This window comes from Taeniopygia guttata, chromosome 6 (genome assembly GCF_048771995.1).
Source record: "Taeniopygia guttata chromosome 6, bTaeGut7.mat, whole genome shotgun sequence".
In the NCBI taxonomy this organism is placed as follows: Eukaryota; Metazoa; Chordata; class Aves; order Passeriformes; family Estrildidae; genus Taeniopygia; species Taeniopygia guttata.
In genome coordinates, this window is record NC_133031.1 from 25,877,821 (window position 1) to 25,894,210 (window position 16,390).

Genomic DNA, 16,390 nt, shown 5'->3' on the forward strand with positions numbered 1-16,390 from the left:
TCTCTATCAGCTGCCCTTTTCCCTATTAGCCATGCTGGCCAGCCATCCCAGGAGGGAGGCAGGACTTGCTTTCCTGTGTCTAAGTCCCAGTCACCTGCACACCTGTTGGCCCTTTGCAGCCTTCAGCACAGTGACAAAGCAGCTTTGACTGTTTCCCTGCCTCCCTTCAGGGACCCACGTCTTTGGGGAGAGAGCCTCTTGTGCTCCTGCTTCCTGCCAAAGCTGGCATGGCTGGCAGGAAAAGATGAGACTTGGTAGCTTGGCTTATTTCACCAGTTTGTCCCTTCCAAATTTCAAGAAATTGTTTCCGTTTTGTCACTTCAAAAAGGGTAAAAATACACCCCAGAATCTCAAGATGGAAGACTGTGTTAAATAGCAATGAGGAGGCGGCTCAGGCTCCTCAGCTGGAAAATGGCTGTACATCTGTGAAAGCCATTCCCTAATCCTGAGTGAGGTGGGAAGGGTTTGTGCAGAGGCATGGGCACTGGGATCTGAGCTGCAGCAAGCCCTCCAGGCTGCTTTGTGTCCATATTGCCACATTCACAGATGAGCTGAGGAAGTGGCTGAGGTTGCTTATAAGCATGGCGATTTTTTGATGCTGCCTGGGAAGCAGGGAGCCCTTCTCATCTCCTTTTGCAGTGGAACATTATAAAAATCCCAAAAGTAACAAAAAAATCCAACCCGCTAAAAGAGCCCTGAAAACCAAAACACCCAAAGACTTTAATTCTGGTGTTGTATAGGACAATACATAAATTGCAAGTATAGCCCAGATAGAAACACCTCCCAGTGAAAGGTAAGCAAGGCTTTGGAGGCATGGCTTAGTCTCATGTCACCTGCCCCTCTGGGTGAATGTCCTTTCACCTTGTGGCTGCCCAAAAGGTGCAAAATTACCTCATTCTGGAGGAGAGGGTGATAATAGCCTGGAAGTTAGGATAGCCTCTTTTAATGGAGGCTTTTGTTGAGAGACCCTGTACTTTCTATGTGAGAAGGTGTGCTCTGTGAATGGCACCCTTTTAGAAGCTGGAGCAGGGACTTGAGGTTGTTTCTCACTTGGAGTTGCACACAAATTGAAACGGAACTGGGTGCTGCTACATTTTTTGCTTGATTTTTAATGTATTTTAAAGGGGTTTTAAAAATTTTTCTTTGGGGAAGCAGGGAAAAAAAGCAAGACTTAACTTTATCTGGTATCCTAAAGCAGACAGGTTTAAAGATATTTTATTTGTGTCTGTTTTTCGTTTTTTTAATAGGCTTGTATTGTAAAATATATGAAAATAAATAAAACAAGAGACTAAATGGAAAATGGGTAGTGAGCTATCCCCCTTCTCCACTACCATCTCCTTGTGAATATTAATCAGGTGCCATTCTTTGAGTATATTTGATTGCTGGTGTAACACACTCGAAATGACACATTTCCCAATAGGCAGGAAGCTCGTTGTCATGTCAACACTTGTGATTTATCTGCATTTATTTGTGACAGGTTTTTATTCCTCTTCCCATTCTGTCACTCAGCAGAAGCAAATTATCTCCTTTTCGGAAGGATAAGAATATCCAGGCGACTGTGTGGGAGAACGTACTGGAGGGAATGAGCTTCTAAAAATACAACTCCTGACCTCTCCTCCTTGTTCTGCCTAATTTTAGAGCTACCTCAAAGAGCAAGTCACTGCTGTTGATCTCTTTGGATAGCATGGCAGCTCATAAGATCCTCTTGTTTTCTTGTTTTCTTTGCTTTTATCCATTGTGAGGTTGTCTTAGGTTCCACACTGAGGAGCTAAATAGCAGCTCTGGGCCAAGTGTGTCTATATCAGTTGATGAAGAACTTTAATTTATGCCAGTTGAAAGTCTGACATCTCTGCTGCTGCTGCTGGAATTTTATGCTGGGAGAAAGCACAGCTCTGATACTCTGGTTGTTGGCACTGTCTCTAGGTCAGGTGTTTTTCACCATACACTTTAATCACTGCCCAGTACTCTGAGCTGGCACCAGCAACATTTTCTGCTGCTTTAGCATCCTCAGTGGGACTACTATTTCATTACTGCACCAGACCTGTGTGACTGCTCTGACTCAGCCCTTATTAACCTGGAATCCCTGGTGCATCAACCCAGAACCAGGTCTGCAGCATTTAAACAGGGCCTTCAGTCACTGGGTGGTTGGGCATGGACCTTTCTTAGATTAAAGCTTGATGTAGTTTGTGACTCCTTTAGACAAAATATTTTGGAAATTATTAGTTTAATTATTAATGCCTCTGACTCGCATTATTTTTGCATTTTTAAGATTGTTGCTGGGACAAGACTATAAAAGAGGAAACTACCAATCTGTGAATCTTATTTTAGAATTTGGGCAGGCAGTTGGCTGAATCTAAGAGGATTTCAATCGTGCCCCCCAGAGCTTTCCACTGCCCCACATATTGCTGTCACTGAAAGGACACAGACCAAGGACAAGGCAGGTTTTTTTGTGATGATGGAGAATCCTGTAAGCAGCTTTGTTGGGCTAGTGACTGTAATTTTAAACTTTTCTTTTATCATTTTGGGCTCAGTTTGACAAGGTCCATGTCAAAAGGCTCTGTTGTGAACTAAAATCATTGCACCAGGCTCACCCCAGCCCTTACAAACTTGCTGTTTACTTCATTGATGTTCTGTCCTCACCCTTTGTAGAAAAGCAAAGAAGCATTTGAATCTAGGAGGTCTGTAAAAGTGCCAGAGTGCAAAAGATATGACCCTTTTATCACTCTAGCTGTCATCTTAGTAGTATTTTTATTTTCTTCCTAATTTGCAGCTTTCAGAAGAGCAGTTGAAAAGCAGAGATGGCATATTTAGATTACACACATCCAGAAACACAGTGCATTCATTGTTCTGTTTCATGAGGCCTTTTCTTAGCCTGAGTGAAATAATGCTTAATCCCCCATAACCTCTCACAACTTACTGGAGGTGAGCACATCTCTTCTTGTTCTAACTTTCTGTATATCTGCCTTTTCCTTATGTTGTCTTCACATTCTTCTCCCAGTCCTGTTCCTCCTCTCAAGCAATGTCAAGGCCTGACAGGATCCCATTAGTGTGATGATCTTCTGTTCTTCTCTCTAGACAGAAGCATTTGATGCTTCATGCAGTGCATATAACTACTGTTAGGAATCTTCAGCTACTCATGCTATTTCATGGCTGTGGATTTTCATTCCTAGCCTATGTTTGCTATAAAGACTTAATTTTGGCAGATGCTTGTGATATTCACAGAAAAATAAGTTAAATTTAATAGTGTTGATTTGTGTTTTACTACAACAATTAAAACCAGTCAACAAGGCTAGGGGGTTTCAGAGGGAAGACAGGAGTATGATTTCCAGAAGTATATAGGAATTGGTGAATTCTACCTGGATGGCTTCTGCTCTGTATAGTCTCAGCAGCAGCTTTCTGATGCATTTATGTTTGGTACCCTCCATTTATGGTTTGAACTTCAGTCTCCTGAGGGATGTCTGCACAACAGGGAAGGGAATGGCCAATGCTGAAGTGTGGTGAATTCCTAACTTCAGAGAGCAGTTACAGTGCCAAAGGCTGGAGGCAGATCCTGAAATAACATCTCCCTAGCTGGAGATCAGACCTTCTTTGGAGCTGCTGATGGCATTTACAGAAAAGTGGGTCCTACCTGGGCATTTCTGATGTGTCCCTGTGCTCCCATTGCAGACACCCACTATTTGACCTGTCGGATCCAGGAGTGCTCCGAGACCAAGAGGAGCGGGCCCTTTCCGCGCTCCATCGACGTCAGCTCCCTGGTTGTTCAGGATGAATACATCTTCATCCAGGTGCGTTGGCTTCATGCAAACAGCACATGAATTCTCCCTGCACAAGGTACTTTTTCTTAGGATATTCTTAGGATAAACACATGGGAAAGCAGTTCTTAGGAGGTGGGAGTTCATCCTGTTGGCTCTGCAGTCTGGGGTAGAGCACTTGATCTCTCTGCTCATCACTTGTCTCAAATAATATATTTTTCAAGTTTGTTCATTTAGGGTCCATGGATTTCACAACTTGCTATTTGTGTGGCTAATTGTAAAATACAAAGGAACTACAAATGAATTGGGGAGAACAGAGACGAACAAAAGAAATGTGTGAAGGATTATTTTAGCAACTGGAAAGGTTTATGCTGATTTGACAGTCAAGTAATACTAATAGAGTGAACCAAAATTTGTAGTAGGAGGTAAAATAGTAGAAAAATTAAGAAAAGATGTTGCAGGGCAACTTCAAAGTGAAAGGTGTCTGTAAATTTGTCAGTTGGTAATGATTCTGGAGATGAGGAGAAAGTGTTAGAAATCGAATGAGAAACTATGTGTTTTTGAGATTTTTTAAGAATACATGGGCTGGATGGAACAGGGCCATCTCTCTAAATTTCGTGTCTGTGGGAGCCTGAGAATGAATAGTACAGTCTGGAAGATCACTTCCTAAAGATGTACCATTTGGTTGAAAACTGAGAGCCAGGCTGCAGTGATTCCAGACCGCAGGAAGCTCAGGAGACACAGAAATTACAGACATGGTGATGCTAACTGCTTGTCTCCAGGGCCGAAGCAGGGGGAACAAAATGAGATGAAGACTGCATTCAGGTGGTACAAAAAAGACACATGCTCCCCTTTTTGAGTAAGACTGGGTTATATTAAGCTCCTATTTTATTTCCTTGAGTGAGCATTTTTCTTGACTGTATCCAAATTATGATAAAGATTTGCTGTGTTTATTGTCAGACTTTCTTATAAGAGGGAAGACTGATAAGTCTGTGCTGGAATTAGGTAGAAGACTGGATCCTTGTGGCCTGGGAGGACTGCAGAAATAAAACTGCATGCATTTGAGCAAGACTTGGCAGATTTCTGGAAGCAGGGGAGTCTGCTGCTCTGGAGATGACCTACTGCAGTGGAGCCACAGCTCCCCTCAATCCCCATGAAACCCAGGCTGCTGCTGCTTCCTTTGGCCTCAGTGGAGATCCACTGCTAGAAAACACTGTGAATTCAGTTTTTGCAACTTAGTAAGTCATGATTTGACTAAAAGCAATGGCTTTTCAATCAATAAATGCCCTGCTCTCCAAGGAGTATTTTAGGGAGACTGTCTTAATGTGGGGGATTATGTCTGTGGCTAAGGGTGTTGTGGAACATCCAACTCTTTAAGCATGGGACCTTACAGATGTTTCTCACTCCACAGCTCTTATCTGTGTTAAAACAAGGCCACTCTGTTTAGAATCTTGATCTCACAGTGGGGACACGGGCCTGGTGTGTGTGTTCTGCCTCAAATCAGCAGTGAGCAGCTCAGGCTATTAGCTGCTAAAAACTTCAAGTTAAAAAAAATGTGCGTTTGTGTGTGTGTACAAACACATGCATGTATTTATATGTAATACTCAATTGTCTTGACTATTCTTAGCAAGGTTTTGTTATAGCTTAATGGGTGTTTGAATTGAAAATCACATCCCCACACTTTAAAAATCTGTTGCATATACACACAGAACATTGCTGCTGCTTTGTGCAGTAGACTCTCCATTCCCAGGCTGTCTATCCCTTTCCCTGTGTTTTGCATCACCCTGGCAGGGTTTCTGCCTGTCCAGCAGCCTGCTGTGAGTGAGTGGCTGCAGATGCTGGGCAGGGATTGAGCCCACGCAGAGCTCGAGTGACACACAGGCACTGCAGATTCCCAGCACACTCTGAGCTGAAGGTGTGTTAAATCCAGGACACGGTCAATGGACTATGCAGAGTGCTTGCTTGGTACATATGTAGGAGTGCTGATGTGTCCTGGATGTATTAGTCTCACAAACCATGTGGTATTGCTGCCTATTATGGGATGTGTCAGATTGACTGCTTGCGATGTCTCACGTGTATTGTTCAGTCTGGATAATCTTGGACAGAAGTGTAGGAGCCAGGTCTTTAGAATTTTAAATATTAGACAGAGATGAATAAATAAATATCAAATTAAGTGTTAAGAACCTGGTGAGGTTTAATAGCTGCATAAAGCATTGGTGCATGAGTTCTGATATGTCTGTTCTGGAACAAATTAGAATTAATGTCTTGGAGTGGAGAGAGGAACTTGTTTTTTTTAACTTTTGTCATTAAACCAGTAGATGTTTAGTCTAAATCTGTAGGCAGTGCTCCTCTTAAGTTAGAGAGATCAAAACCTTCAGGGGCAGTTTATCTCTTATTTCACCTATTTCAACATGAGATAGATCTCTCTTTGAGTATGCCTTTCTCATTAATATTAGAAGGAACCTAAGTAGAGCTTAGTGAAAATGCTGAAATTTTTGACAGTTAAAATTCGGGAAGATGAATTCCAGATATTGATATCAATGTCTTAGATTATCTGCATAGAGTTATTTACTAGTGAATATCCATTCTAACCAAGTTGATAACCAGGCCTGTGCTGTAAGATTCCTGGGTAGCATTAACTTGTGTAACTGCACTCAAAGCAAACATGATACTATGAGCCACAATGGAGAGGGGAAAGAAGAACCCCAAAGATATTATAATGCCATTATAAATCAACAATTCCTGTTGTGCAGCACTTCTGAAAGGATCTTTCACAATTACAGCACAAAGAAGGAAAATGACAATGATCTTAACGCTTGAAAATTTTATCTGTCGAAGATAAAATAGAAGACTGGCACTTGTTACCAAGCAAAAGAGAAAAATAGTATAGCTCATGAGGAAAGATGTAAAAGGTAATGTGGAGGGAAGCAAGAAATAGCTACTAAGAGAGAGTAGGAAAAATTATTATGAAGAAAGCAGTAGGTGATCACTCTGAATTTATTGACTGACTTTCTATTTGATTGATCATTAGTTATTTAAGGATGCCTATCATGTCACTAGGATTGGATTGGATCATTCTGCATAAATTGATACATTAAGAGAAAATCTTACCTTCTCTTGTATGTGTAAATTTTCATTCATTTCACAGTATTGGTCTGATGTAACCAGGAGCCAATATAATAATCTTCTTTCATGAATAATGCTTAAAATTCATATGACTTGTAAAACAAGTCATTTATTTGTGAGAAAACCTTGGAATATGTCTGGACTTGTGTACTCTAGCAGAAGGAGCTAATTTGATGATCAACTTTGCCATTTAATGTCCATGTTCAATTACATAGCTGTGCTCCAGTGAGTACTGAAACAATATTACTTTCCAAACTGAGGTGCAAACATAACCTACAACAGCCTAAAAGATGTGATTTCCCGACAATTACCTGAACTGCTTTGGTATTCTTATCTGCAGAGCTTACATTATAAGACACAGGGATGATAAGATAGTCATTTGGGATGAGTCTAGAGTACTGATACTTTGGAGAATTTATATGTTAAAAAAAAAATTACAGAGGGAATTCTGGGAATGGTATTTTTCAAGCAAGTCTTCTGTCATGGTTTCTAGTGGAATTGCTCAGGTTGCTGAAAAGTATTGACAATTAAATAGGCTTTAATGAAAATAGCAATTATTTTTTCCGAAAATTCTATTTTGAGTGAGATAGCATTGTTTGGAGAAAACCTTTTTATCTTCTTACCAGTAAACAAATTATATCAATGCTACTTGCTTCTTTAAAGAGAAGATCAGGAATGATCTATGTATGTTTCTTTGTCAACAGATCAAAAATATCCACTGAAAATGAAGGAAAACATGAGCAAATGTCACTGCTTGTTTCAGGCAGTGAGGAGAGTCTGGGCCACAGAAGTTCCAGTACAGTGTTACTCATTTGGGGGGTCTGAGGAGTCCTGAGGGGCAGGCATAGGGCAGTGCATTCCCTGGGAATCAGCTTTGCTCTGGGATGGGGCTTTTTGCAGAGAGCAGCATTCCTGTGGGCAGACCACGAGCTGCCATGGAGAGCTGAGAACTGCTAAGTTAAAGGAGCTGTTCCTGGTTGCCCAAAGGTTATGTGCAAGCACCTCAGGTGCAGTGGCTCAGTGATGCTTCTGGGAGGCTGGACTCCCACTGTGGATGAGCCTGGCTGCTAGTGGAGAAGGGATGACATTCCCAGTGCTGTGAGGACTGTGTCTTCCCACAACAGCTTAGGTATCAGGAGATGAACAGAAATAGTGATGGAACTCTTAAGAATGTGTGACATGATGACTGCTGGCACTGCTGTTATGGTGCTGGTGACCTAAGGATGTCAGTGGGACAAAATTTACAGGGAGACAGTATTTGTTCTGAGCTGGAACTGATAGAGTTAAAGGACAGATAAGATTTTGGGCATATTCACAAGATCCTGAGGGACATGAGAAAGGATTTGGTTTCTCAAAATTGTTATTTCTCTTTTTTCCCCCATTTGTGGATCTAGGTCTCATAAATATGTTTTCATCCCCCTATTAATTTTGTTGTGTTGTGTAAACCCTTCTATGTGTGGCTTTTCCCTTAGAGGTTGTACCAGTCTAGTGTGGCATGCAGTTATTGCTGTCCCCATTCCTCTCTGTCTCTGTCAGCACTTGGAGACCCTCAGGGTTACTTCGCCCTTTTTGATTTGAGCTGGCTGCAAGTGCAGAGGTGTGTGAATGGGTGATCAATACATGTCTTGGTTGTTTTTTATGTCTTTATTTTTCTCCAGGAGGCTGCAGACTCTGCTATCCCAGTGGAGAGGAGCTGAAGTTGATCTGAGTTGTAGCTCAGACGTTCAGCACTTTCCATAGCAGTGACAATGCCACTGGGTATAGAAGACTCCTCAGATTTAGCAGCTGGTACCTGGTTTGGGTCTGGGGGTGATGCAGGCCAAACAAATGCCTTTGGAGATGACCCCTCTCAGATCTCTGTATGACTGGTGGTGTCAGAAGGACAAGGAGTGATTTCTGTAAAGTATGATGGAAAAGAATTGGCATTTTGCTTCGGATCCTGGTCTATTTCCACTTTAAAAGGGAAGTGCTTTGCACCACTAATCAGAGACATACTGAGAGGCAGTGCCTTATCTCTCTCCAAGGCCTTTAAAGAATGGAAGCATAGGTACCACTTCCCCTTTCCATCCCATGGCATAATTTACCAAGGTGTTTAGCTGCAGGATGAAACTCAAGTGTCTTGTCTCTCATTGGCCCCTGTTTCTACTTCTCCTTCTGGAAAGCTTTCTTGTCTTCTTTCTATGCCATTTCATTTGTGATTCAGTCTCCTGGGAACTGCACATTTTCTCTTGAGTCCATATTCCTTCAGGTTGTCCTGGGACATATGATATTCAATAAAGTTGCTCTCCTGATGGCTCTTTGTTTTGATGCTGATGTGATGAAGGAAGAAAAGAATGTGAGGGCAGCTGGGAAGAGAGACAGGGTCTTGACTATGGTTTATAATCCTCCTGAATGTGATGGGGTCTGTGGTGCTGCCATTTAGGAGCAAGGGATGGTGGTTACTCGCACCTTGTGCATGCAGCACAAGTAGAAGCAGCTGCAGGTCTTGTAGGAATTGTAGGAATTACATATGGAAAATGAAAAGTTCAAGTGAAAATGCTCTTCTGTGATACTGATCTTTTATCTGTCTCTTCTTCACCTTCTGAAGTTTGAACTTGGAAGACCTTTGCCAAATTCAGGGAGTTGCACAGCAGGGCAGCACCTCAGCCTGCTCACTGGCAGGAGTGAGAAGGAGCAAATCCAGAATTTCTCCCGAGGTTGTTGTGTGGTGCAGCTGAGTGGGAGCCTTACAGTGCACATCTGAATAATTCCTCTGGCTTAGAGGAGCAAGTGCTTCTGCCAAAATCTGTTCAACCATTTCAGTCTTCTTTTGCATCAGAAAAGTTTCCTTAAAACATATGCAGATGTCAGTATTCACCCACAATCATTGATAATGTCTTACAAAACCTATGGATAATATTTCCTTTTTTGGACACCTGCTGTCTCATCAGAGTGTGTCCAAAAATTTCTGAAGTAAGTTGATGCCAAATGGCATTTATAAACTTTCTTTTTATTTGTATCAAAGTCTGGTTTTATCATGGTGGATATATTTATTATAACCTTTTTTTTTTTCCTAGCATCAATAGAAAGAAAAATATTTATTATTTATAATATTAGATTTCAGGTTGGAGGACATTTCTCTTTGAGTCGATATAGAGGAGGAAAAATTTCCCTGATTCTAGAAGCTATATATATCTAAGCCCAGCTCAGAGAATTAGTTTAATATTATTACTGGTTGTAACTATGCTTGTTTAGGAGCACTTGAAAGTACTTATGTTTAGTAGGACATGAGTGTATGTTTCAAGTTTATTGAGTATTTAAGAATAGGCTAAATGAGCATATTTGCTGAATTGAAGTAATTTATCAGGTGGATAGAATTCAACCACCAGCCACAGCTGAGTTGATGCTAATTCATAGAGATTCCTGACCTAAGTTATCAAGTTATCAATTAAAAAACTTAAATAAGTGGCAAATTTCCCCAGGAATAAAGAAAATGGTGGTTATTTTTTTTTTGTTGCTTTTTTCTTATTAATGTGAGACTTCTCAACAGTGAAACAAGATAGAGGGGAGAAATTAAATGTTCTTTTCCCAGTATAGAACCTTTTCTTTATTTTCATAGAAACTAAATACACCACGTTCAAATATAAATTTCTTTCCTCCATTTTTTCCTCCATTAAATAGGAGCCAAAGGTCTTAACAGAAATCAATCCATGCAATTTATTTTTAACTTCACCCTGCTTAGCTACGATTGATTTTTATCTTTGCAATCGATGGTAGAGAAAACGGTTTGGCGGGACAATGGAGCACTCTCCAGCTTGTAGGGGCTGGTCTCTGAGTCTTTTATTGAAGGAATCATTAAAAGCTTATTATGAAACTAATAGGATGAAGACGTTTAAATGATGAACACGATTACACCTGTTTTACTGGTGAATAATGTCTGCCAGAGCTGATCTCCTCTCACTCCTATTTAAAATGCTGGACAGCACTCCAGTGGGGGAAATTAATCCATACAGATGAAAGAAAGTGCATCCCACGTGCTAGTTAAAAGCTCTTCTTAAAGCAAGACAAGCAGTAAGTAGTCAGCTACTTTCCTATTCACTGCTGGGTGCTTTTCATCCATTTCTAGCACAGTTTCATATTTTCTGTGCCAAATATCACATTTGGAACTTGAGCCTAAACATCTCTTGATAAAAAAAAAATATTAACATTTTCCTTAATTTATTTATTTTTTATTGATTTTCTCTCTAGGGCTTTTTGTGATGTACTTTTTTTATCACTCTCTCCCCTCCCATCACGTTGTCTGATTGATCAGCTGAAGATATAAAGTATTGCCTTGGCAAACTCATATGTTTCCTCTGAAATCAAAGGCAGGTTTAATGTGCACAATTATGCTCTTCTCATAAGTGATTTCTGTGTGGGTGATGTGCACCTGCAGCTCTGATGTGGCTTGTATTTTGGTTTTGGAGTGGCTTTTAAAACAAATGCAATACTTTTATTCAAGATTACTCTTGTCCTTTAGCTGTGTTATCTTTTCTCTGAGGGGAGAGGGAACTGAACAGGGACTGGGCCAGTATAATAAATGCTCCTTTGTCACAGCAAATTTTCTCTGATGGTTGTGATGCTCTAAAGAGTATCATGTTTTCTAAGCCTGCTGAATTTACCAGGCAACTTGAGGGTGCTTCATGCACAGAAACTCCACAGCGCACTCCGGTAATTGCATATTGTTCAATGACTGTGCAGAAGGCACGATGTTAATGAAAACCACAGGGAGATAATTCAGACTGGATGGTACCTGTCATGCTGGGATTTATGCTGGGGCAGTGCAGAATTTCACTGCACAGAAATATCTGGAAGATTACTTCTCCTGGTTATGGTGGGTAATCAAGAAGGAAGAACATTACACTAGGTTCATGTTCTTCCTCATCTTCTGAACCTCTTGTGACTGGAATTGTGGTTGGGCTTGGGAGAGGAGGCACAACTTTTCAATCCTCAAACTCACAAACCTGTGCAAAGCCTAGGCAGGGCTGTCTCTGAAGAACCCCAAAGTCCCTTGGTAAGGGTGTCAGTGGAGCAGCTGTCCTGCTGAACTTGCCATGACTCTTCTGTGCTTTAATTCACAACTTGATTTGGGGGATTTTATGCTCACAAGAAGGAGAAAGGGAACCTAAAGTTAAAGCAATGGGAATGGGATGTCAGGGCTCCCTATGGAGGTGGAGAACACAGATTCAGGATGCTGCTGCAACACTAATAGTGTTTCTAAACTTTTAACTTCTACCAGCTCATTTGATGTTACTGGAAAGGAGGGAAGCTACAAGCAGAGGAATCACCTTGGAAAACAAGTGAGGTGTTTATTGAAAATAACACCAACTATATACTATGAAGAACTTACTATCAACAAGAAGTGTAAAATTTGTTTCTGTGAGCTTTTTGCTCGCTTTCCTGCAAATTCTTTGAGCAGCAGGAGGCAGATGCAGATGGGGTCCTCCTTAGCCCAAGGGTCTTTCTGAGATTTAGTAATTTCATGTTTGTCCCATCAATATCTGCCTTACATTGGAAATTATGAGTCCCAGCATAAGCCAGCCAGGAAGATGATAAAGAAGCCTCCATACACAGTGATCTACAATTCCTCACATCATCTAGGGCTTCTTTACAGTCTTATTCTCCTTGCTTTCCAAACTTTTTTGGATAAACAGATGTTTCTGCCTCAGATGAACTTCAGTCTAAAGAAAAAAAAAAAAAAAAAAAAAAAGGAAACAAGCTGCAAAGCTTGCTCTTAAATAATCATATTCAATCATTAACATGAGAAATGGCTTTATGTGTTCCTAGACATGTCACAGAAATTACTGAGATAAATACATTCCATGACAAATTTTATGTACTTTTCTGTAGTCTTGTGAACTTATTTGTTTTCTTCTTGATACACTCTGTCTCATTGCAGGTCAGGAGGGGGAATGAGCTAACATATCCAGACTTTCAGGGCTTTCAAAGAGATATGTCTCATGTTTCTCTTCTTACATGCCAGCTGATATAAGTTAGATGAGACTTTTCTCTTGGATGTGGATATATTAAAGAAAAGTAGTAGCTCATGAGTGGAGGGAGGAAGAAAGAACACAGGTTAGAAGAGACAGATGTGTTTAATGACAAACACATTTGTCCATAGGAATAATTTCTACTGGCTAGAAGCCCAATTAAACATATAAAGTAAAAATCCAGAAAAACAGATTAATGATCCAGTCATTAGCGATGGAGGAAGAAAAAGAGAAACCCAGCTAATTCTGTACCGAGCATGACAGATGAGCTCACAGCAAATAATTGGGTGACATTCATCAAATGTGAACTGAAAGGAGGCATTGGAGGGCAAAACACTGCCATAATCTCTGGGATTTACAGTGTTGGAGCATTTGCTCATAGGAAAAGGAAAAGTTCATCAAAATAAATCAAGTAGGGCCTTCCAAAATTCATTCTGTACCACAGTGCTTGCCAAAACTTTATTGGAGGCTTGATCATTTTTTTGGAACTGTTATAACTGTGCATGTAAATCATGCGAAGATGAGACCCTGGCTGGGAAAAGCTTACACAACTCCTGCCAACAGAATTGTGGGTGGCTTCATATTAACTGGCTCAGGAAGACCACAAACCTCAAATATTTCTATTTCTAAACCCTTGTCAAGGTGACCTAGTCCAGGTGGAAGCATAAAAGGGAGTTTAACTATTGCATACTGAACTTTAACAATGTTTTAATCCTGACTTTCTTCATTTAAAGACCAGACAAACAAACAAGAAATTCAAATAAACCCCCTCCAGGTACCAGTTTTCAGTGGGATAAAGCAAAGAAAAAAAAAAAAAAGGTGTAAAATCGTTTGAGTGTGACGGACTTGTAGTAGAACCTGTTGTTGCACAGAAAGTGGAAGTTGATCACCCCTTGATATTTTTGCCACTCTATGTTCACTGGATTAACTGGAAGATTGTTGGACTGTTCCCAATCTGAATTGGTCATCACACCATTTACAAAGTATGTAAACATTAATTTCCTTACCTACAAGTTGAAGACCAGTCTCAGCCCATCAGACGATGTGGCTATTGAATGTGGCAATTGAAGATGTGGCTATATTCAGTTCATGTGAGAATTGAGAATTTGGGTTTTCCAGTGGAGGCCATAAATATTAAAAGAGAAGAGGGGATATTTAAATATTCCCTGTGCTATTTAGACAATATCTAGAACTGTGGGCATCCTTTGAGCAGTGCTTGTAGAGCTGAGAGAGATAAAATTACTGCAAACATGAGTTTTTGCCTTATAGCTGGACTCAGTATGAATCAACTGAACAGTCTGTTCTCTCCTGTGAAAATTTTATTTTGATGTGGAAGTATTAAATGGAAATATCTCTTTCCAAAGTAGCACTCAATGACCTTATTGAGCCTACAGAAGAGAAGGCTTCAGGGAGACATTAGGGCACCTTCCAGTACCTAAAGTGGCTATAAGAGAGCTGGAGAGCGACTCTGGGCAAGGGCATGGAGTGTCAGGACAAGGAGGAATGGCTTTGAACTGAAAGAAGGCAGAATTAGATTAGATACAAGGAAGAACTGGATGATCTTTAAGGTCCCAACCCAGACCATTGTGTGATTCTGTGATCCTTACAGCTCAGAGCTGAAACGCTCATTGCTATGCCAGTCCAGCAGTGCTCTTTCCATGAAGTGAGAGTCCAGTGACTGCTGTTTCCTCCCTGTCTCTTCTACTGGCTTGTTCTGGGTCTGTAGACAAGTTGCTTTACATTTTCCTGTTTGTGTTTACCCTTGGCTTTAGCTAAATGTTATCTGTATAGAGTTTATTTTCTGTCATCTGGGTCATTCTTATGGCCTTATGCCATGTGTACTATAATAGTGGCTGGTTTTTTTTTTTTCTCTGGAGGGTGCTAAATACAGTTATGATGACATTATAAGTAAAAATGGGGAAAAATCTGAAGGGGAAGTCTTAGTGGAGAAGCTAGTCCTACTTTTAAACCTCCCTTGCTTTCCAGTTTTTCAAACTGTCAATGGAAGAGATTTGAGTTGATTAGATATCAAATTTCATGACCAATAATAGTGTGTCCTTCGAATGACAGCTTCTCCAGGGAAGAAAGCCACTATCTAGAGGTGATAGCATTGCTGAGAATACAATTTATGCTGTAACTGTATTCTATGTAAGCTCATTCTCAAATACACTGTCAGATAAAGGAAGTATATCTAGGAGAGCATCTAGGGCCTTTCTCTTAGCTTTATTGGAAACTTAAGAAGCCAACAAGTGATATTCCATACAATAGACAAGTGCTTTGTGCATTGTTTTATCTCAAGACCTGCAAGACTGCCAAACCAGCAGAATACAGGAAATTCACTGATGTAAGCCTTGTTTTAGCCAGGTCTGAGATGGTGCCAGAAAGAACACCTACAGCAAGAGTAAGTGACTCTTGACGGGTTTTACAGCCCATATTTTACAAATTATCTGTGTTGGATCTCGTTGATGCATGGCATTTTTGCATAGGCTTTAGTTCATTCAGTCCATAAAGCTGCAGATTTGGATGTCTATCAGTTCCCCCCACGCACATCCGTTTTCAGAGAGTCTAATTTCAGAGGAACCAGTGTCATAGTGACAAAGGGCATCTAAGAACTTAGCTCCAGCTTTCCAAGAGCACATTTACAGTAGCAGTAAATGGTGCTAGTGTGGATCTCTGCTGTTAGTCACTGTAAAAGGTTGTTGGAAGACAATCCTGGCCTGAAGGGACTTACAGTGCAGACAAGGCTGAGAAGCAGCAAAGAGGGATTATCTCCTACTTACAGGGGAAGAACAGAAGCACAGAGACTTTAAATTACTTGCCCGAGGTAATTGAGCTGGACCATGTGATGAAACCAGGTCTTCCTTTTCCTCCCACTCAGCACTTTTTTTCCTGAGATGTTAAAATCACACTGGATTTCAATCATAGGAGATGAAATGGAAAGTTCAATAGCACAGCTTAAATAAATAATTCTCCATCCCTCTCAAGTTTGTGATTTCTTTGGAGTTACCTAGATGCCTTTAGAGACAGCTGTGCCTGTTATAGAAAAGGTACCTGAAAGAAAGTTTGTCAAGCACTGTTGGAGGTGTCATCACAGAGTGTCTCAGAGGGGTCATCACTCACTTTCTTTGGTGTTTCCATAGGTGACAACTGGTGGAAGAGCAACTTACTATGTGTCATACAGACGGGAGCCTTTTGCACAGATCAAATTACCCAAATACTCCCTTCCTAAGGTGAGTCCACCATTTGGGAACATAGACATGTAATACCTTGGGAAGCCAAATATGTGAAGTTCTATAAATTGAAGTGCTGGGTCCTTCACCTGGATCACAACAATCGCACACACTGCCACAGGCTGGGGACAGAGTGGTAGAAAGTGGCTCAGTGGAAAAGGACCTGGGGGGTGTTGGTTGGCAGCAGCTGAACATGAGCCAGCAACTCCTGAGGTGGCTAAGAAGGTGAATGGCATCTTCGTATCAAAAATATTGTTGCCACCAGGACTAGGAA

At 40.8% G+C, this 16,390-nt stretch overlaps 1 protein-coding gene across 2 annotated transcripts in view; it reads left to right on the forward strand.

The window, feature by feature from the left end:
* The window catches only part of SORCS3 (sortilin related VPS10 domain containing receptor 3), a 268,866-nt gene that overhangs the window by 190,798 nt on the left and 61,678 nt on the right, over positions 1-16,390 (forward strand). For both annotated transcript variants that reach the window (XM_030276367.4, XM_072931239.1), the window contains exons 7-8: positions 3,667-3,785; positions 16,027-16,116. In XM_030276367.4, the coding sequence (XP_030132227.4) occupies positions 3,667-3,785; positions 16,027-16,116 (209 nt within the window). The remainder of the gene's footprint in view (positions 1-3,666; positions 3,786-16,026; positions 16,117-16,390) is intronic.